This window comes from Megascapheus bottae, chromosome 4, assembly GCF_031878675.1.
Source record: "Megascapheus bottae isolate mThoBot1 chromosome 4, mThoBot2.hap1, whole genome shotgun sequence".
In the NCBI taxonomy this organism is placed as follows: domain Eukaryota; kingdom Metazoa; phylum Chordata; class Mammalia; order Rodentia; family Geomyidae; genus Megascapheus; species Megascapheus bottae.
The window spans coordinates 29,329,624-29,352,372 of NC_143512.1; the positions used below are offsets into that span (position 1 = coordinate 29,329,624).

At 38.7% G+C, this 22,749-nt stretch overlaps 1 protein-coding gene across 16 annotated transcripts in view; it reads left to right on the forward strand.

Moving 5' to 3' along the window:
* LOC150064222 (uncharacterized) overlaps nucleotides 1–21,937 on the forward strand; it is a 143,378-nt gene extending 121,441 nt beyond the window's left edge. For 12 of the 16 annotated variants that reach the window (XR_016535247.1, XM_090331629.1, XM_090331643.1 and 9 more), the window contains 5 exons: nucleotides 1,699–1,760; nucleotides 2,725–2,892; nucleotides 14,120–14,180; nucleotides 17,437–17,552; nucleotides 20,619–21,937. Coding sequence is in view for 12 of the 16 variants with exons in the window: in XM_090331643.1 (XP_090187769.1) it covers nucleotides 1,699–1,760; nucleotides 2,725–2,892; nucleotides 14,120–14,134 (245 nt within the window). In the remaining 4 variants the exon portion in view is untranslated. Of the gene's footprint in view, nucleotides 1–1,698; nucleotides 1,761–2,724; nucleotides 3,108–12,573; nucleotides 12,832–14,119; nucleotides 14,181–17,436; nucleotides 17,553–20,618 lie in introns of those variants that run through there. The other 4 variants (XM_090331636.1, XM_090331644.1, XR_016535248.1 and 1 more) reach the window with 3 other exon arrangements.
* The last annotated feature ends 812 nt before the right edge of the window (nucleotides 21,938–22,749 follow it).

Sequence of the window (22,749 nt, forward strand, 5' to 3'; positions counted from 1 at the left end):
GATATTTCAGAGCCTTCAATGGAGAGATAGAATGAAGCTTCTCATCTCTGAAGCTGTGTCATTCATGTGACTACTTTGACCAATGGGCGACAGCCACTGTGAAATAAGCAGACTTGAGAACTGCTTATGCCCTGAGGGCTCTAAGCTGGAAACCCTTAGGCTATTGTGTGAATGAGCGAAGAGGATGAGTGGCCACCTATTGGAGAACAGAGGCTGGCAGTGTTTGAAACCCTAAACATGTGATGACATCATCTTAGATCATCTTGGTACCAGCTGATCCACCATTTGACCACAAACAGTTGGAGAGTCCAGGGGGAATCAATTATTAGCCTAGATTTCCTATGATCTGCCTGGGTTGTCAGCCCATACACAATGACCCAGCTGATTTATGAGCTAAATGGAACATTATTTTAGTCAGTAGACTGGGAGTTTTTTTTTTGTTGTTGTTATGTAGGAAAATATACACCGAGCGTATGATTAGAGTGTACGGAATGCAGGAAGAGGGAGTGGCTGAACATGAACCATGTAGCATTTCTTTTATCATTCTAAGGAGTGTGGCCTATTTTCTAATACCAATGTATTTTAAGGATATCTTTAAACTAACAGATTTTTTTAAGTTGTCCAATTTTTATAGTGAAATTTTACAAGCAAATTTAATATTAGCTTGTCATTCCATTTGATGTGCTAGCTCTGTCTTTCTAATTCTGTCATATGTATAAAAATCTTAAATGTTGGTTTGTTTGCCATCAAGATAATCTTGTATATTTTGAGTGTTGTAATATAGAATATTCTGCTTTAATCAGTACGAATCAAGACAGCTTGAAGTGAAGAAGCTACTGCGCAGGTCTAGTAGGTTATAGGGTACAGTAGATTGAGAAAGAAGGGACAAGATCTGAGGAAAGACTGGTGGATGATAGGATCTGAATGAGGTATAGGAAGGAATGGAGGGATATAAACAGGACAGAGACAGCAAGTTTATCGAGTGGGAGCCATTTGGATATATGCTTAAATATTATTTTGTAAGTCTAAGTGGTTGATAGTTGAGGTCATGGGAAGAAATGATTTCAGCTAGAGGAATCTGGCCTAGGTCTCAGGGAGATCTCCGCCTTTTCTTCTCTCCAAACAGTTTAAGAAATACAACTCATTTTAACTAGAAGTAATGGATGGCTCATAAATGTGATGGTTTCCAAATGGCAGTAGAGGACATTTGTGTCAACTGCAAAGATGTCTCCCAAATGATTTTGATGTGTTACCTCTCACTCTTTGCTGATCAGGGCAGAGGGAGAGGTTTTAGTAAAAAAAAAAAAAAAAAAAAAAAAGAAAACAAAAAATGAGACAAATAGGTTAGGTAGACTTCTCTAAGGAGGAGAGACCAATATATGATTATTCTATAATGAAGGCTCTCTTATGGAAGAGGAACACAGTAGAGATTTGGGTGAGTGATCAATGTAGAACTGTGTTTTGTCTGAAATATCTCAAAAGTCTCAACTATTCAAAATCAGACAAGATTTGTAATGATATTGCTTTGGGCTTGGAAATCAGTAAAAGTCTTTAAACTTTTCTTTCTCTTATTATGGGCAGTACCTTAGAAAAGCATCATAAAATTAACGTGTCCAAAGAATGGCTGAGCCTGTTCTTAGTAAATAATACTAGGGGGTGGAGATGGCAACTGACTGGCTATTTTTTTTTTTTAAATAGCCACTCCATATGTGAACCTTCTCTACAAGCTGCCTCTGCCACCCAGAGTTCCCGGAAGCAAGGTATTTGCATTTGTCACTTTGGATTGATGAATAGAAATACTTTTCTGGCACAACTGCAATGTTATTAGCTGATCTGGAGCTCACATGATTTTTACATTCAAATTAGCAGCATTTTAAAAAGATTTAAATAGTATTATGTTTTTTTTTTAAATAAATGAATTTCTACCTGGCTTTACCTGAGCGAATGATGCCTAGTCAGTACAACAGTATCTTAGATCACGATCTGGAGTTTCTAGCATCCTGTCCAGAGAATTCTCTGCAGGACATGTTTGTTCATTCATTTGACATCTGGCATTCATAGTTCCCGAGGGAGTGGCTTCCCCCTCAGTGTGCCCCCAAAGCATTCCTGCTGTGTCCCGCCTGTCCAAGTATAAACATATCATAGGAAATGAGCACATCAGGACACCGCTTTCCAGGAAGGAATCAAGAGATGCCTTAATCCAGCTCGACCTGGCTTTTGATGTCCAGCTTCAGGAAATTTGGCCGGCCCCTGGGGATGAAACTCGTGCCCTGCACTCACACCCGGTCAAGCCTTTCCGAAACTCTCTGAGCACTGCCTGCAGCTTCCTCTGTGTGTCATCTTCCTGAGGGAAATCACTTCAGGACCTCTAATGTGTGAAGGGGAGTTATTTTTCATTGTTGACTTCAGTGCAGCTAGATTTTGTTGTTTACTTGTAAACATGGCACCATATTGATTGAGGTCAGGGACACATTTTAATTGAAGAAGTACAGACAGAGGCAGACATGAATAATTAAATATTCACCTTGACTTCTTTTAATGTACAGATATTAAAATGATAAAAAGAAGGTGGGTATAAGCCAGAAGTGGAGATAACATCATCAAAGTAAGGGGGCTAGCCTTTTCCCCTTCCTTTCCAGTGGCTGCTTTCTTTCCAGTGGCATTTTCTGCTCTAATGAATGCATTTTCAGTAAAACCCTCATGTTCTCTTTGCTGTATCTTCAGACTCCTGCAAATATCAGCTCAGCCAGGCTCTCAGATCCACTTCAAGGAAGCAAGGGCTTGAAGTCTGTCCCCCCACAGTTTTGTCTGAACTGGCTGCCATTCTGCAGCACACACTGGGTCCAATTGCTGGCGTCGGGGGAACGGAGAGGTGAGCAAGTGAACGAGCAGGTGAGCACTTAGCCCAGTGAGGCAGGCGGGACTGTGTGAAAGGATGGAGGTGAGCCAGAAACTACCGGAGAAAAAAAGGGGGTCGTAGCTAATTTTGATGTAGGGAAATCTGAAAGGCTCTTTTGCATGCCAGGGCATTTGAATATTTGGCAAACAGCTGGCTGGTCTCTGGGAGAGCGCTTCTTGATTCGCCTTGTCAGATGTTCAAAGATAAAATGAGGCAGCCCACACGCCAGCGCATAGCTCATAGCCTTGCAGTCAGTTTTGAATTTAGATTTGAATTGTGATATCAATGTCATGGTGGCACATGCTTTGAGAAAGTACTTACAGAGAATAATTGAAAGATTCAGTGTGAAGCTTCTGAAAGCCGTAATTTAAAGTTCCAGAAGCCTCCATATTACACTCACCATTAAAATTTAAAGTGACAGAAGCCCAATTATGTATGATTATTTTCTTAAATAAAATCATATTTCTACCCTAAGTGAAAGATTCATGGCTGTCCACTAATCTCTGTCAGGACAACCATTCTCGAGGGTGTCTAGTGGGGAGGACTAGCCTTTTCCTGGGGCAGTGGAGCAGCACTGGTGGTGGGAAGCAACCAGTAGACCTCCTAGCCTAAGGAGCTGGACTTGGAGAGGCTAATTTGCATGAGAATCTCTATTATGATTCCTCCCCAGTGTCACTGTCCCCACATTTAACCAAATGCAGAGTATCTGTAAGAGCAGTTGAGCTGCCCACGTATGAGTTATAATGCACATCTTGAAGCACCTGAAGGATGCCAAAAACCATTCGTTGTCAGGGCTCAGTGCTATAAAGTTGAGCCTCTTGGAAACTTAGATCCTCAAGAGGAGTTGGAACAGAACTTTAAAACCTGATAAAGGAGAGAACACTGGGGACTGTTAAAGACTCCAAGCATTCTCCCTTCCTTTTAACTCAAAGAAATCTGTTTCCCAGGAAGACTTTTGTCTTACTAACATTTCTGTGGCTGCAAAACTATGGCATGAGAAGAGACTATGGAAACCTCCCACAGACACACTTTCAGTGTATGGGGCCAGATGTTTTAGACAATGAATTCTACCTTTGGCAGCCCTTTTCTTTGGCCTATTTGAGTTTCCTTTTATTGAATCAGGACCTGGGGAATATGATATAATGGTAGCTACAACGAATCATTGTATAGCCTCAGTCATGCATTTATGAAAAACATTATACCCTAGATTTCCTGGGGACAATGGAAATCAATAATGTTATGATTCATGATGTTGAATGATAGAAAAATGTGTGTGTATGTAATGTATATTCATATGTGAATATGAATCCAGGCAATGTCTTACAAACAAAAAACTCACATTGTTCTCAAAACTTTGAGTTTAATAATGGTTTTACAAATAAGTCTTGTAATGCTTTGTCATGCTGAGTTTTGTCAAGAATTAACACAGCCAACCCTCTGAGGTTTTGCAAGTTTATCTTTTGTTTCCTCTATTTACTATCTGTCCACCATTCTACAATCTGATTCTAGGATATAGACTCCTGTCTTCTCTTATGAGAAGAGATGTCCATATTCACTGCGCCAAGGCATCTGTCAATTGCGTGCAAACTCGTGCTGTAAAGTTTCAGATCTACTCATTTTCATCTTTGACATTTTGTGGGCCTCTTAGAAAAACAAAACAATGCAAAACAAAACCCTCTTCCATCATTTTCTATTCTGACTGCATTCAATTCTTATTTTTTTTTTACTTGCTCTTTCTTGCCAGAATTGACTCTTTTTTCAACCTAATGTTCTAGAGCTACAGTTCAGGCAGATAACTTCTCCCTAAGAGCTCCTTTCCTTACCCTGCCCTAAAAGGAAGTGACCAGTAATCAATAAATCTGGGGTTCTAGGAGAGGCAGTTTAGCTTAATGTCACATTCCTTCAGCATTGAGGAGAGCCTGTCACCCATGGCATACAATCTTACCTCAGAGTACAGGCCCTTCCTGCCTGTTACTCCCTTGGCATAGCAAGATGGCTTGGCTGTGTATGTTGAGCAGCCAGGTATGTTTTGGATTCTTTATTGAGCTATCTTCCCTTTCCCCTGGCCTTAATCAGTAATACGAGTTAAACTTCAGTCCCTCTTCTGTTTTATTTTTGTATTATATCTTAACTTTTCTTTACCTAGAAGGGAATGTCAACGTTTGGGAATCCTTGAAATAGCTTAACAAATACATTCATATTAAAAAGTACATGGCCAGAAGTTTGGCCTATGGTAAGAGTGCTTGCTTAGCATGCATGAAGCCCTGGGTTCAATTCCTGGTACCAAATACATAGAAAAATCCAGAAGTGGTGCTGTGGCTCAAGTAGCAGAGTGCTAGCAGCCTTGAGCAAAATAAAGTCCAAGGACAGAGCTCAGACCCTGAGTTCAAGCCCCAGGACTGGCAAAAATAAATAAATAAATAAAAAATAAAAAGTACAAGCCCTTTCTTTCAAAAGTAACTACTATTAATGTGTATCCTTTTTGATTTTGTTATGTGTTGTAAATATACATATTTATATAATGTAAGTATGCATATGCAATAAAGACAAAAATTATCTGAATATCACATAATAGGAATCTACATAATATATTTGCATTTATATCTCCCTAAGATATTTCATATGATCTCTTTACATACATATATATATGAATTTATAGTTGTTTTTCCAAAAATGGAAAAGTATACAGAACATCTTATAATGCTTCTTCCTTTTTCACAGTTTCTTGTTAATAAATATAGATTTTAGTTGTAGTGGTGGTATAGCATTTTATCATATGAATGACCTCAAAATAACCATTCTTCAACTGCTGCCCATTTAGATCACTTGATATTTGTACTACTGCAAACAGTGCTGACATGAATATGATAGTAGTTTTTGTTAGCTAATGTTGCTATTTCTGTAGTACAGAGTCATAGATATAGAATTACTGAATATCCTAGCAAATTTAATTAGATAAAATTAAATAACAATTAGAAAAATATTATTGAAATAATAACAGTAGATACTCATTGGTTAGAAAGCATTCTGAGAGAGCTTAGAATTTGCCCCCTTTTCTCAGGAAGGATATTTTCTTCTTGTTGTAAAAAGTCCATAGACTAAGCCTCCAAACAGTACAATGGCGCTCAATATTTTGGTACCCAAGGTTATGGACATGAAAAAAGTAAAGGGACTGCAGTTGACATAGTAATGGTAATGGTTATGATGCATTGGCCACTTTCAGAAGTGAAAGTGGAAGCCTGAATCCTCTGCTGACACTCAGATGATTCTGGTTGATAAACCAACTAAGCAACCTAACATAAGAGAGTACCAGATAATGATAGATAATTCCCAGATAAGTGGATCAAGGACATTATGCAGAAGGAAATTTTATGCCTTCCTACTTCATGCAGAGTAGTTGCGGAAGATTTTACTCTTAAGTGCCCAAGCTGGTTCTAAGCAAAACATGCTCCTTAAGTCTTGGGTCTCTATCACCAAGGATCTACTGATCTTTTGATAGTATAGCCAGATGATGTATCATATCCAACCTGGATCCACCAGCTGGCTGACAGTGCATCAGGACTGAAAAGTGCCAGGCTCCTCTTCAGATGCATTGCTTTGCTCGTGTCCCAGGACTCCCTTGTGAAAGGCATATGGCCACTTGCTTACAATCTGGCTTAAAGAAAGAAGAAAACATGCTGCAGCCTGACAGAGCTGTGGGATTCTGAATTCCTCATGTAGCTCCCTTCAGAGCTTGTAGGATTTATATGGCAGGAATGCAAGACCAGAATGACTTACATAGGAAACCTATGTATTTGGAATTGGCTATAGGGCCAGTGGGAGGAGTGCTGCAGCCATATCTTGATTGTCACTTCTTGTACATTTTTCCCGCTCAAGGAACACAGACAGGCTTAGGAACACATGAATAGAACAGCATGAATAGCAAAGATGACCACATTAACCAGCCAGGAACGATCACATAATGTGCACATTTATACAATACGGAAGAAAGGACCAGACTGCCTGTCTGTGTTAGATCATTTCACTGCTCACCAAAGAGATTTGAAATGGACTTTTAATTATGATTGCTGATTTGTTATGGCTATATTCCTTAATATGAGCATCTGATTAGGTTAATTTTCTTTAATTGATGAATAGAGCACTTAAACTTGTAGGCTTGAATGTGTTGTTACATACTGGCGATTTTGCATCGGACTTTCTGCTAGAGTACAAATTATAGGCACTGCTTGTCTGTTTTAGTTTTGAGGTCATTGTTCTTCCTTCCTTCACCTTTGTGTGGCTTTTTAGATTTTCTAATGGAGATAGAACTGGGCTAAGTGACTATTAAATTCTTTTCGATATACAGTAAAAGCCATTAACATGGACCTCACTAAATTTGGACTTTATGAAAATGAGGGCAAGGCCAGGGTCAAAATTTACTTTTGCATTGTCTCTGAAGTAAAGCATGACTGTGCTAATAAATAGTATAAATCAGGGGGAAAGACACTATCGCTCCAAATGCAGACTTTTGAAGCACTTTAGAAAAAGGTCTCATAAGCCAAATAATGAAGTGGTATGATGGAATGGCAAAGTGCAATTTAAGGCCTCTATTTTATGGGCTAGCTGTGGTGGATCCTGTTCAAAGCCAGCCTAAGTACAGAAGTCTGTGCGATTCTTATCTCCAATTAACCATCAGGACACTGGAAGTTTGCTGTGGCTTAATATGGTAGAGTGCTATTCTTGAGTTGAAGAGCTCAGGTACAGCACCCACGTCACGAGTTCAAACCCATGACTGACCAAAAAATAAAGTAGGGTTGAAAGCCTGGCTCAAGTGGGAGGAACTCTGGACATGCAAGCAAGGAAGCAGAGAGACAGTGCAAAACCCTGGGCTTAACCACCTCCCCAAATGCCTTGTTGTTGTTACTGGAAATTATTACCTACTGAAAGTGTTGAGTTGATTTCAAATACTTTTCATTTCCACTGAAGCAAGGTTCCTACATCCTAGAGTTTGTCAATCTCACCTCAGATCTTGACTTATTATTCTTATTACTACTATTACTGGGATGAAGAAAACCCTTGGGGTGACTAAAGAGTGGGAGCTACCTGGCTCTTGGCAAGTTATTGAATGTCTAGATCAAGTTTTGTTTTCTGATTTATAAAAATGAAAGGGCAATCCTGTTTTAGTCTGTTTATGTTTTTATATCAAATTTTCTGAGATTGGATCATTTGTGATGAATAGAAATTTATTCTCATAGTGGAAAACAAGAGCTGGAAGTTGACATCTGGTGAAGGCTTTTTGCTTCCTCATTAGCATTAAGAAATGGAGACAGGAGAGGTGTAAGAGATGGGGACAAGGGAGAAGGAAAGGAGAAAAGGAAAAGTAGGTAAGAAAGCTGGACTTACTCTTTTACAGTAGCACCACTGCCACCAATGAGGACAAAGCCTTTCCACATGATTCAAATTTACTTTCAAAGTTTCTACCTCTTCAACACTATACAATGACAATTAACATTTTGGTGGGCACAAAATTCAAATCATGATAACACTACTCTTGGTTGTCATGAAGACTAAATAAAATAATAGATATAAACTGCACAGCTCTGTATTTTTCTTTTTTTTTATTTTAATATATTTTTTACTGTAATTAATAAAAGGATTACATGATATTTGCCAGATAGAAGGTGCATTAATTCATATACATTGATACCCTTTTACATGTCTTGGTACCCATTACCCTCCCCCCACCCACCACCCACTCCCTGTAGTGGTTTTCCCCCCTTCCCTATCAAGTTTCAGATGACCAAATACAAATAAATTCAATATATCAGATAACAAAGTGAGATACTTAACAATATGAGATAACCAAGGGACAGCAAAGGAGATGAGGGATAACATAGTACATTAAGGACAACAATCATTCATTATATGGCTTTTGTTTCAATATCCTGGAGGTCCTTTCAATTAGCTTCATACTATATGGCGTTATGTATCAAGGTTTTGCTCTATTGCAGATCTCTGCTAGTAGAGCCCAAGGTTTCTACTGATTATGACAAATGAGGAAAACCATTGAGCCTAAGTTCCTTTGAGTCTGGCTTACTTCACTTAATATGATTTTTTCTAAGTCTTTCCATTTCCTAACAAATGGGGTGATGTCATTCTTTCTGACAGCAGCATAGAATTCCATTGTGTACAAATACCACAACTTGTTGATCCACTCATCAACTGAGGGACATCTAGGTTGGTTCCATATCTTTGCTATGGTGAATAATGCTGCAATGAACATTGTTGTGCTAGTGGATTTAGTATGCCCTAGATTATGGATGGTTGGGTAAATGCCAAGTAGTGGAATTGCTCGGTCATAGGGGAGTTCTATGTTTAGCCTTTTGAGGCACTGCCACACTGCTTTCCATAGTGGTTGAATGAGTTTGCACTCCCACCAACAGTGTAGTAGTGATCCCTCCTGGCCACATCCCCTCCAGCATCTGTTATTATTCGTTTTCCTGATCCTGGCCATTCTAATTGGAATGAGGTGGAATCTTAAGAGTTGTTTTGATTTGCATTTCTTTTATGACCAGAGATGTGGAGCATTTCTTCATGTGTCTATAGGCCATTTTTGTTTCTTGTTCAGAGAAGACTCTCTTTAAGTCTTTGGCCCATTTTTTAATGGGATGGTTGTTACTTTGGAGATTAGTTTGGGAGTGATTCAATTTTTTGAGTTGTTGATATATTTTAGATATGAGGCCTTTGTCTGTTGTTTGGTTGGTGAAGATCTTCTCCCACTCTGTAGGCTTTCTAATTAATTTACTAGCTATGTCCTTTGCCATACAAAGCTCTGCAGTTTAATGCAGTCCCACTTATCCAGCCTTTCTCTGATTTGTTGTGATTCTTGGTCCTTATTAAGGAAGTTTTGACCTGTGCCAAGGGGACCTAGTGTATCTCCTATTCCTTCTTGTAAAGTTTTCAGTGTGTCAGCTTTTACCTCCAGGTCTTTGATCCATTTGGAGTTAATTCTAGTGCAAGGTGACAAAGAAGGATCCAACTTTAGTTTTCTGCAGGTGCTCAGCCAGTTCTGCCAGCACAACTTGTTGAAGAGACTGTCTTTCTTCCATTCTATTTTTTTGGCTCCCTTGTCAAAGATTAGGTGGCCATAGGTCTGTGGTTTAATATCTGGGTCCTCAGTTCTATTCCATTTGTCTTCAGGCCTGTTCTTGTGCCAGTACCAAGCTGTTTTGAGAATTATAGCCGTGCAATAGAGTCTAAAGTTTGGATTTGAAATTCCTCCTGTGCTGTTCTTTCTGCTGAGAAGTGTTTTTGCTATACGGGGTCGTTTATTATTCCATATGAAATTTTGAATTGCCTCTTCTATTTCTTTAAAGAATGCCATTGGGATATTGATAGGTATTGCGTTGAATTTGTAGATAGCCCTTGGCAAGATTGTCATTTTCACTATGTTGATTCTTCCAATCCAGGAGCATGGGAGGTTTTTCCATTTCCTTAGTTCTGCTATAATTTCCTTTTTTAGGGTTTTAAAGTTTTCATCAAAAAGGTCCTTTACATTCTTAGTTAAGCTAATTCCTAGGTACTTTATTTTCTTTGAGGCTATTGTGAAAGGAGTTTCTTTCCTGATTATTGCCTCATTCCTCTCACTGTTGGTGTAAAGGAAGGCAGTTGATTTTTGAGGGTTAATTTTATAGCCTGCTACTCTTCCAAAGTTTTGAATCAGCTCAAGGAGCTTGGGAGTAGAGTCTATAGGATTCTTTAAATACAGAATCATGTCATCTGCAAAGAGGGATAGTTTTACTTCCTCTTTCCCTACTTGGATCCCCTTTATGCTTGCTTCTTGCCTTATTGCACTGGCTAGGAATTCTAGTACTATGTTAAAGAGGAGTGGAGAGAGTGGGCATCCTTGTCTCGTTCCTGATTTTAGAGGGAATGGCTTTAGATTTTCACCATTAAGTGTAATACTAGCAGTGGGTTTCTCATACACAGCCATTATTACATTGCAGCTTAATATTTTTCATGTGGCAGAATTTCAAATGTCTGCTGGTTTCATTGTTACATTTTGTGGACAATGGTTCATTTTTAAGACTTTATCCTTGGAACTTCCTTCTTTAGTTTACCATATTAATAATTTTTTTCTGAGCATTTTTATTAAAGAATTTATTAACATTGATTTTTACATCATATTTTTTCGTATATTTTTATTGTAATTAATAGAAGTGTTACATTATATTTGCCAGATAGATGGTGCATTAATTCCCATACATTGATACCCTTTCACATGTCTTGGTCCCCATTTCCCTCCCCCCCACCCCTCATCTTGTTTTCCCCCATTCCCTATCCAAGTTCAGATAACCAAATACAAATATATCCGATATATCAGGTAACAAAGTGAGATATTGTAACAATATGAGATAACCAAGGGACAGCAAAAGAACAACAACCATTCATTATATGGCTTATGTTTCTATATCCTAGAGATCCTTTCATTTAGCATCCTACTATATGGCCTTTTGTATCAAGGTTTTGCTCTATTGCCAATCTCCGCTAGGAGAGCCCAAGGTTTCTACTGATTATAACAAATGAGGGAAACCATTGAGCCTAAGTTCCTTTGAGTCCGGCTTACTTCACTTAATATGATCTTTTCTAAGTCTTTCCATATCCTAACAAATGGGGCGATGTCATTCTTCCTGACAGCAGCATAGAATTCCATTGTATACAAATACCACATCTTGTTGATCCACTCATCAACTGAGGGACATCTAGGTTGGTTCCATATCTTTTCTATGGTTTACATCATATTTTAAATGACAAGTTTAACAAGCAAGTGTTCAAGGAGGGAATCTCTATTTACAATCACTGGGACTTAGTATTTAGAACTTGATCAAAATTAGGCTAAGGGTTTGTATGTCATAGAAACATATTAATTTATGAAATGAAACATTATATCTATAGAGTCATAGGTTTTATGTCTATATAGTTATGTTTATATTTCCATTACAATGTCCATAGGTTTGGGTATGTAGTTATTGAGTCCTTGCTCTTGTACTCTTTGGATTTAATGGCTACATATTAAGGATACCATGTGCCTTTTGTTCCTTAGGTCTTGATTTGTCTCACTCAACATGATTCGCTCTAGATTCATCCACTTCCCTGCGAATGCCATTATTTTATCTTGTCTGTTGGCTATGTAGAATTCCATTGTGTATATATACCACATTTTCTGTATCCATTCATCTGCAGTAGGACATCTGGATTGTTTCCATTGCCTGGCTATTGTGAATAGTGCAGAGATGAACATAGCTAAGCAGGTGTCCTTATAATATCTTGGGTCATGATGTTCAGGATAGATGCCTAGAAGTGGTATGGCGGGATCGTAGGGAAGGTCTATTTTCAGTTCTTTAAGAAACCTCCACACTGCTTTCCAGAGTGGCTGAACTAGTCTACATTCCCACCAGCAGTGTAGTTGGGTTCCTTTTTCTCTACAATCCTGCCAGCAACTGTCATTGTCTGAGTTCAAAATCTTGGCCATTCTTGTTGGGGTAAGGTGGTATCATAGGGTTGTTTTTATTTGCATTTCCTATCTTTGTGAGAATTTCACTATCTTTGTGAGAATTTTAAGTATTAAGTAAAAATTATAGCAAAGCAAAACTGGCTACATAAATAAGCAGAGTAGAAGAAAAAGTGATATTTTAAGAGTAGGATCATAAAGGCCATTCATGCGAGTATTCTACACATGAGTCACAGAAATGTGCACACCAGCAAGCAACTCACAGTGAGCTTTACGTGTATTTCCTTGATTTGATTTTCCCTTATTTCATTGATTATATGGGGAGTAATGTATGCACTCTAATATTCCCGATACAGATCGTATTCTTCTCCTTTCCATGACATGTTTCCAGTTTGTAGAATGCATCCTATGCACAGATCACACTGCATCACTTCAGAGATTGGTAAATGGGAGCCACTAGTGGTGAAGTGGAAGCAGTGTGTGTGTGTGTGTGTGTGTGTGTGTGTATGTCTGTGTGTGTCTACTAGTGTGCATGCATACATGTATACACATGTGTTTACTAAGTTCTGTTAAATGAAAGAAATGAAATATCTTATCTGATCTACCTTTGGAGAACTGGGAAGAAACTGTCTTCTTTTTATGAACATTGAAGAGTTGTTTTTCTGAGATTCTGGACTAGTATAATTCATAGTCATAATCCTATTAAAGATCAGGTTTTATGCAGTTCCACAGTAGCACAGACTTAAAGAACGAGTAGGCCCAGGGCTACTACTGTTCTGGCTATGCATATTTGATTTCCCAGCATTGTTACATTGTTCCCAGAACTTGGTTGCAAACCCCGAATTGATCATTGTTAAAGACATTACTTGTTAATCTAAACATCACTTTGCTATATCAGCAGTCCTGGGATAATCCTTAGTGTTTAAAGAAAACTTACTATGTGTAGGCACTCTCCTGGAAGTTGGAGATACAATAAAAACATAGCAAGAAAACATATGGTTTCATGTAGTTAATAACAATCGTATGGAAGAAGCGAAATATGACAAAAGAACTGGGTACAATGGCTTGCATCTGTAATCCTAGCTACTTGATAGGTGGAACTTGGCAGGATCACAGTTCAAGGCCAGCCTAGGCACAATGTTTGGAAGACCTCATGGTAACCGATAAAATCTAAGCATGGTGACAGACCATTCTAGCATCATTGTAACTATAAATAAGAGGGTTACAGTCTAAGTTGGTTTGCATACACATGAGATCTTAGTCAAAAACTGAAAAAAAAAAACCAACCACAAAAATGTATTGTGGCATGGCTCAAGTGTAGAGTGCTTGCCTAGCAAGTATGAGATTTCAAGTTCAAACCCCAGTACAACAAAAAGAAATACATTTATAGAGTTTAAGCGATTTGTTCAGGTTGGACAAATATAAAGTGGCAGAGCTAGAATTATAGTGCTATATTTACAGTGGCAACCTGACCTATATACTGGTTAAGAGACCATGCAATACAGTGGCTTAACAAGACAGAAGGGATTCCTTGACACAGTGGTCTGCTGTATCAGACCTGGACTGATTACGTTTCAGTGGTTGGCTGAGGGAACAATTATAAAACATATATCTTATTCATCAGCTACCTCCGTACATTGGTCTTGTTAGCATGTTGCAATATGTGCATTTTCTCTAGAAGCATTCCTTGAAACTTTCTACTAACACGTCCCTCTAATCCCACCTGCCAGGAAGCCTGGGAATAATTTCTGTACCATGTACCCCTGTCAGAAAGGGAAGAAGAGGAAACTGGTGAGTCTCTGTGCCACATGCTAATAAAAGCATTGTTTTGCTCTAGAATTTTGGGCATGGGCTTTTATCTTCGTAGCATATGATCTTATGACTTGGGATGTGTTTGAATATGTTATTTATTTCTTTTCAAGTACTATCCTATCAAGATATTGTATATATGTATGTGCTATGTGTATGATATGTTGAAATATCCAAAATATGTGAGATATCATGAATATTACATGATTCTACAGTAAATTCTGGCCATCTGCATGTGCTGATGCAAAATTTCACACTAGAAGTCCACTGGCTTTACTTTTTGGCAGAAAGACTTGCAAAACCCCCAGAATTTGTCTTGCTTGCATCCTCACTCTCAAAAAGGTCTCAGACTCAAAGAACTATGTTATAAAAAGATGCCAAAAGTATATATGAGTAAAGACAGTCTCTTCAACAAATGCTGATGGGAAACTGGATATCCATGTGTAACACTGATAGTAGATCTGTCTCATCCCATCTCATCTGTCTCATCCTTTACAAAAATCAAAATGCATCAGAGATTTGAAAAGACATGAAACTTCAGAAGTATATAGTAAAACATAGGGAAAATCACTTGACGATATAAGCATAAGCAACAACTCCTTGAAGTACAGTTGTTCAAGGAATGAGAGTGAGAATTGACAAGTGGGAAAATGAACAAATTTAAAAACTTCTGCTTATCAAAGGAAACAATGACCATAACCAATGACAACAGGCAGAATGATAGAACATCTTTGCAAGCTGTTTGATAAATAATAGAATTAATATCCAGAATATATAAACAGCTCAAAGAAGCTAGGGGATGGGAGTGTGACCTAATGGTAGAGTGCTTGCCTAGCCTTCATGTAGCCCTGGGTTCAATTCCTGGGTACCACATACACAGAAAAACCTGGAAGTGGTGTTGTGGCTCAAAGCGCTAGCTTTGAGAAAGCTCAAGGACAGTTCCTAGGTCCTGAGTCCTAGCTCCCCAGGCCTGGCAAAAAATAAAAGTAATTACCACAATAGCAAACAATCCAGTTATGAAATAGAAGACAATTCTCAAATAAAAGAATATAATTGTAAAGAATATAACATGAAGAAATGTCCAACATCCTTAGCTATAAAGGAAGTATGAATTAATATGAAACTGAGAATGGGGTTAAGGGGATATAATACAGGAATAAAGTCATTCAAAATATACAGTGCATATCCAAATCTATGGAATTTTCCCAGTGAAATCCGCCTGCTATAAATATATGCTAATAAAAATAAAGGCAGCTGGATGCCAATGGCTCACATCTGTAATCCTAGCTACTGAGATTTGAGGATTGTGCTTTAAAATCAGCCCAGGCACTAAAGTCTGTGTGACCTTTATCTCTAATTTAACCACCAGCAAACCGGAAGTGACCCTGTGGCTCAATAGTAGAGTTATAGCCTTGAGCCAAAGAGCTCAGGGACAGTGCCCAGGCCCAGGAGTAGGGCAGAGCCATGAGCTGAAGAGCTCAGGAACAGCATCCAGGCACAGAGTTCAAGCCCCATGACCACCACCACCACCACCACTACCACCACCACCAATAACAATAACAAAAAAGACACTTTGAAATTCCATTCCCACCCCAGCAAGAATGACTGTTTCTTAAGACAACAAATGAACAATGCTGATGAGGATGAGGGTGGTACTGGTACCCTTATACATTATTGATGAGGACGTAAATGTGTGCAGCCATCATGGAAATTACTTTGAAGACTTGTTGGTCAAAAACCTAAACAACAAAACTACCTTGTGGCTCAAACATACTGTTCTTGGGCATATTAAAGGTTCTTGGGAACTTTGAATGTATATAAACACCATGCAGTATTAGTCAGTCATAAAAAAGAATGAGATTACATCATGTGCAGGAAAATTGTTGAAATAGAAGATCATCACGTTAAGGGAAATAAGCCCAACTTGGAAAGACAAATATGATATATTTTTACTCATCAGCAGGATGTCAACTTAGAACAAATGACATGAGTATAAAAAGGGGACTGTTTTGGAGGAGAACCACCATGAGAAAGGAAGGAAAAAGAGGGGGTGATGGATGAGTATATAGGATTAAGGTACTTTAGTTGCACAAATGACAATAGGATAAGAAAGTTAACAGGAGACTCTGAGTGAAGCTCATTATAAATAAAATCCATTTACAAAATTAATAATATAGTAAAAAAGAATAACCCAGAAAATACGTTCATGTTGCAAGCAGAGAAAGAAAATTATTCTAAGCAATTCAGTATATGAATCCTAAATGCTCCGTTTCAGAACTTACAATTTTCTGTTTAGGTATTTATTATTTACTATAGGAGAAACAACTGACATACATTTATTGAAATTGTATTTCAAAATTTGTTTCCCTGAGATGGACTCTTGGATCCTTTCCTTGATGTCTTGGGCTTTGGATATGTTGACAAGATCAGAACATACACCTATCTCCTCCGTTAATGTAGGCCCTGTCCTCAGTCCAGTGTTGTCTCTGGTGAGCTGAGTTATGTGTGGGCCTAGCTATCTACATCCTACTTCACTAGTGTCAAGAATAGGGAAAGAAAAAATGAAAATGAAATAGAAAGGTTTAAGATATAGATGGCGATTAAGCAAATAGCCTGCCCTAGAACTTCTCTCTCTCTCTCTCTCTCTCTCTCTCTCTCTCTCTCTCTCTCTCTCTCTCTCTCTCTCTCTCTCTCTCTCTCTCTCTCTCTCTCTCTTGTGTGTGTATGTGTGTGTGTGTGTATGTATCTGTGTGCATATTTGGAGGGGTTTCCTAAGTGGAGGCAGTTCCAGTGTCATCACACTAGTTGTAAAGAAGTAGGAAGAAGTAGCTTAAAAAGAGCAAAGAACTGAAGAGACAAAACCCGCAAGCCAGATCCTAGCTCACAGAAATTAAAGCTGTGTAATATTTTAAACTTAATTGTTTTTTAAGTTGAAGCTTTAATCGTTTCTTTCAACATACTCATAGCTTTACCTGTTTACACAGAAGAGGTGTAGTTGAGATGGTAACTTGATTCAGTGACTTGGTGCTTTTTCTTCTTTGTAGGTGGGGCTTGCTGGGGCAGTGGGAGGGGAAGATGAAGTGGAAATTTGCTTTCTTCCTGTATCCGGTACTACAAATAGTGATGGCTTTTGTGTGTCTTAAATTCGTGCAGAACTGCCAGTCTGTCTGGGGAGCTAATATATAGGAAACATTTAGTGAAAGCCAAGTACTAAACTGTCTGATATTGATTATTCCAGCAGAATCCAGATAAACGCTAAATCATTATGGATTTGTTTCTGGGAGAAGTCTTCTAAGATTACGTCACAAGCGGAATGCCAAAGGATGGAAAGCAACTAATAAAAGAAAAATAATGGTAGGTGAAGAAAGATTCAGAGTGGATTTAAGGCCAGCAGACTCATGTGTTTTAAGCAGACTTTGTGTAATGAAGTAGAACGGCACAGTGAGGGACTTCAAAAACAAGGCAAGGTTAGGCCACAGGAATCTATGTAAAGTTCTTTAAAACAAAAACAAAATTAAAGTTAGCCTCTTTTATATTCTACTGAATAAATTCATATAAAATTAAACTGTACTAATTTCTCTAGCCTGGGCAAGGGCCACACTTAAGAAAGGTCTCAACCACATATATTTCCAAGGAATGGCAAGAAGCTAAAATGAGATGTATCATGCATGTACTGCCATCCCAGGCTCATTAGGGTTGGTAACAATCTAGTCCTCATCACCCTTGAGGATACTGGCCTTGGAAGGGGTCCAGGGCTTGGCATCTGAGGAGATTTAGTTTAGCAGGAGTTGTAGCCAATCAGACTATAGATGGCATGACGGAAATGTGGTAGTGGGAAAGTTATACCAGCTGGATCCCAGGTGCTGGAGTCATAGAGTAGAATGTGGGGTTGTGTTCCGACCTTAGTCAAGTAAAAGTATAAGATATTGCTAGAAATGGGAATAGTAGGGTAAAAGTCAATTCTGAGAATTGGCTCAGGATATCTGGAGTGTGCATAGAAACAGAAACAATGAGAATGAACAATGAGAAGTGCACAGTTCTGTGCATTTGGGATCAAGGGATGAATTCTCACTTCCTATCTATTTTTGCTTGAAATAGATGGCTTCCTTCTAGCCTGTGGGTCAAAGGTAATAGGAGTACTGAACCTCCTACATGGAGACTGAGCTTATGGCTGAGTTGGAGGTTCAAGAAAAGCAGCATCTCTTGGCAGGAGTGGAGATGCCTGCAGACAATTCCAAGGCAAATCTAGGAAGCCGCATGTTCTAGATTGTATCCTCTAGAATGACAAGAGGCCTGGACAAGGAAAGGTGGTCAGTGCAAGGGGTAGCAGAATTGTTGGAGAAAACGTGGACAGAAAAAGACATTTCAAATTAAGAAGTGAATAGGCATCATGACAAGTTGATATTATAGAGAAGACAGAGCCTAAAATGACTCAGGTAAATTTTAAGTGATTAAGTAGAATGACAGTTTTACTTATGTGCTGAAAGTAGTTTCAAACATAAATAAAACTACTTAGCCTTCCTTCTTTCCTCCTTCCTTCCTTCCTCCCTCCCTTCCTCCTTCCCTCCATCTCTTTCTTTCCTTCTCTCTTTCTTTCCTTCTCTCTCTCTTTCTTTCTCCTCTTTCTTTCTCCTCTTTCTTTCTCCTCTTTCTTTCTTTCTTTCTTTCTTTCTTTCTTTCTTTCTTTCTTTCTTTCTTTCTTTCTTTCTTTCCTTTTATTTTTGTGTAGATTCTGGTGCTTGAACTCAGAGCCTAGACACTGTCCCTGAGCTTCTAGCACAAGGCTAGCACTTAACCATTTGAGCTATAGCTCCATGTCTGGCTTTTTGGTAGTTAGTTGGAGATAAATGTCTTACAAGTTTTTCTGCCCTGGCTGGCTTTGAATTGAGATAAGCAATTCTCAGCCTCCTGAGTATCTAGGATCACAGATGTGAACCACTGATGCCTGTCTATATAGCCGATCTTTAAAAATCCAAATAAATTAGTAAGGAAATCGTGTCAAGGCAAATCTCTCACTCTGAGGATCTGCAATGTGGCATTTCAGAGAGACAGTGGCCTCTGAGTTTGGGGATGAGTAGAAATTTTTCTTTAAAGACATCTGTAGTACCTGGTCAAAGATAGTGTCACACAGGTAGACATACTATGAATCCTGGGATAATGCATTTAAAACCTTCCTGGCTGCTCTCATAGGTTCCTTGCTGTGGTAGTGGATATTTGGTATGTTTTTGTGTGCTTCTGTTATATGGCAAGCAAAGAGAGAAGCCACATATTTTTTTTGCCAGTCCTGGGTCTTGAACTCATGGCCTGGGCACTGCCTTTGGACTTTCTCAAGGCTAGAGCTCTACCACTTGAGACACAGCACCATTTCTGGCTTTTTTCCCTATGTATGTGGTACCAAGGAATGGAACCCGAGTCTTAGTGCAAGCTAGTCACGCACTCTACCACAAGGCTAAACTCCCGGCCCAAGAGAAGCTACATTTTGAGAATTTGAATTGGGAGTCTTTATTACAAAGTTGGTATCTGCAGATGGATTCCTGTCACAAAGGTCTGCAGACCTGCAGATACACTTAACACTGTTAAAAAAACTGAGTTATGAGAGCAGGAGAGGAAAGAAAGAACAGAAAAACAAGAGCATCTTCAATGGAGAGCTGAAGTGGGATGCCATGTTGACTGGAGGAGAGGCAGGAGACAGGACACAAGCTGACAGGAGGCATGTTGTCATGGCGTACCAGTGCCTAAGCAGGTTTGAGTCTACGTAGGTCAGGTTCACAGGGTCACAGGGAATTTGAGAGTTCACCACCAAAGACTGGCAGGCCCAATAACCTATTGTCCAAGTTCCTACCCCTGTCTCCTAGAATTCAAGCATGGGAGGTGAGACTTTCCTGCATTTATCACGAAGGCAAGATGGTGCCAGTTAAATCCAATTCATTATTCCTACTTCACTTGTGCTTTTCACACACCTGTTAGATGGAAGCCTGTGCTGGAGAGCATGTGTTCTTGCTTGGCTAATGGGGTCATCACCAGCTTCTCTACCAGGAGCTGTTGTTTCCTAGCCACGTGTAGGGGTACAGGCAAGGGCTGTATTGTTCACAAATGGGTGGGTGAGATCTAAAGTGAGGCATTATTTTTTATTTATCAGGAAACAGCAGTAAAATACACAGCAGGACAAGTTTCTTTACAAAATATATAATTAGATTCTATTTCTGATTATATTAGTTTTTGATCTGCATGCCAGATGGATTTCAAAATTGTTACTTAAAATAGAAAAAAAATAATTTAAGTAACTATAAATCGTCTTGGTTGTCTTATTGAGAGTTGGAACTAAAGACATTCAGAGATGAGCCAAAGGCCAATGTTTGTCCTTCTGAAAGGTGTTTTAGAAAGGCATGCATAAATAATTGGTTACTATTTTGTTCACAGATGTTCCACATCCAAGAGCTGGGGGCGGAAGCCCACGAATACCAGCTTCAAATCTCTGCTCACACTTTCTTTTTCAAATAGAACCACTGGAAAAGCATCTTGTTACCTTCAGCACAAATGGAAACAAACCAAGACGTTGAGCACGTCAGCGGTTGTGCAAGCTTTGCAGAGGAAGTCTTCAAGACAGTGCGCCTCACCAGCCAGAAATGTGCAGAGATTGAACACATCCTCAGCTCAGCTGTTCTTTAAATCAATGCAGTTCTTCCAAATTAATGTGAATTGACACATGCGTTACCTTTTAAGTTAATTGAGTACTTACTATGTGGGAATCACTGCGCAAAATAGGGGAGAGAAAATGAGGGAGACAAATAAGATGTACAATTTGCCTTCGGTGAATTTACAATTAGTTTCAGGATGCATATTTTTTTTCTTCTGCTTTTAATTAAGTGTGTCTCTACGACAAGAAACAAATGAATTGGGAAGTGTATTCAGTAAGTATTTTAAGTACCATTAATGAGAAACAAAATAAAGCAAAAGACAACAAAGACTAATGTGGGAAACTCAGGAAGCTTCAATTCCATTCTTTTGTTCATTTGATTTTAGTGAGGTCGAATCCATTTTATTTTATAAATTTTTTGTAGTATCAAAAATATTCACTATTTAGTAAACTTCAGAGGTATTAATGTGCTAGCTTTTCAAGTTAATTAAAATTAATTTGCATTTTTCTCTTATGTGTAAATTATTGGGAAATGGTGTTGCTTGTACATTTCTTGGGAAGAGAGAAGGTAAACTAAGATGTTCCTATGGGCTGTTTCTTAGGACCATACTGATTTATTCATGTGAGTTATTCATGGATCAAAGTTGGGAGTGGTAGTTACAGATCCAAGACCTTCCAGGAAGGAACAAAAACACATCTGGCACTGGCTTGGTGGAGAAACTTGGATAAGTATCTAGTTGATGGTGTTCTCTTAGTGTTCCAAAAGGTGAATGACTACATCTGTTCTTGAAAAACTTATTTCTGACCTGAGAATATGTGTAAAGTCAGGATTTTTTCTGGTGTTGAGACAGTCAGAACAATGTAGACACTCCCCATCTTCTGAGTGTCTGTGACATATTTTAGAATGGATGAGCCAACAATAGACATGTCTTTGTCTTGAGTGGTGTCCATCTGAATTGAGAATGTGCCAGCTTTTTGTTTTTGTAACATCATCAACAGACTCCTTCATTAAGTTGCCAATACTTATTGCCAGTGCTCTGCATGCTGTTTGAGAAATGAACTATGTAAGTGCTGTGTTCATTTTGCTAAATAAAAAATTGTTTCCCACAAATAGTGGATTCAAAGGGTTATTGTGGGTAGAGCATTGTATTACTCCCTAAATAATTTGATGTGAAGTCTCATGTTATCCTTTCTAATTTAATTTCTAAAATGTATTATTGTTCTTCAGTAAGGAATAGCTCTAAACAGACAACTCATAGACATCATAATATTTATGTCTCTTTTAGCTTGTGTGAGGAACCTTCCTGGAACTCTTAGCAATTGCTTAGCATTAACTAAAGTGTAGACAAATTTATCCCTGTTTGTGGAGTTTTGCGTAAGGTTCACCTCTTCATTCCTGATGTCTATATTCCTATATTCCTGATGTTTGTATTCAGTATACAGCTGTGATCAAGTAAAGCAGCTTTTCCATGCTTTTAAGGCTGAAAAAGACAGGTTGCTAACAGAAAATTATCTTTATTGGCTTGTAATTTACAGTCTGAAAATAAGTCCAATGAAATATATATATTTTTTGCTAGTCATGGGGCTTGAACTCAGGGCCTGGGCACTGTCTTGGACACTTTGTGCTCAAGGCTAGCGCTCTGCCACTCGAGCCACAGCACCACTTCCAGCTGCTTCTATGTATGTGGTGCAGAGAAATCAAACATAAGGCTTTGTGCATGAGAGGTGAGCACTCTACAACTAGACTATATTCCTAGCCCCAATGGAATATTTTTATACAGTTTAGTCCACCAGGCCTCTGAAATAGTGTCGTGAGGTCATAGTTCAACCCTGATCATTGTACCAATAGCCACTGTGCTGCCGCTTGCTGTCCCTCCACTGTCTACCAGGGTGGAGTCCTGTGAGGGGCCACCT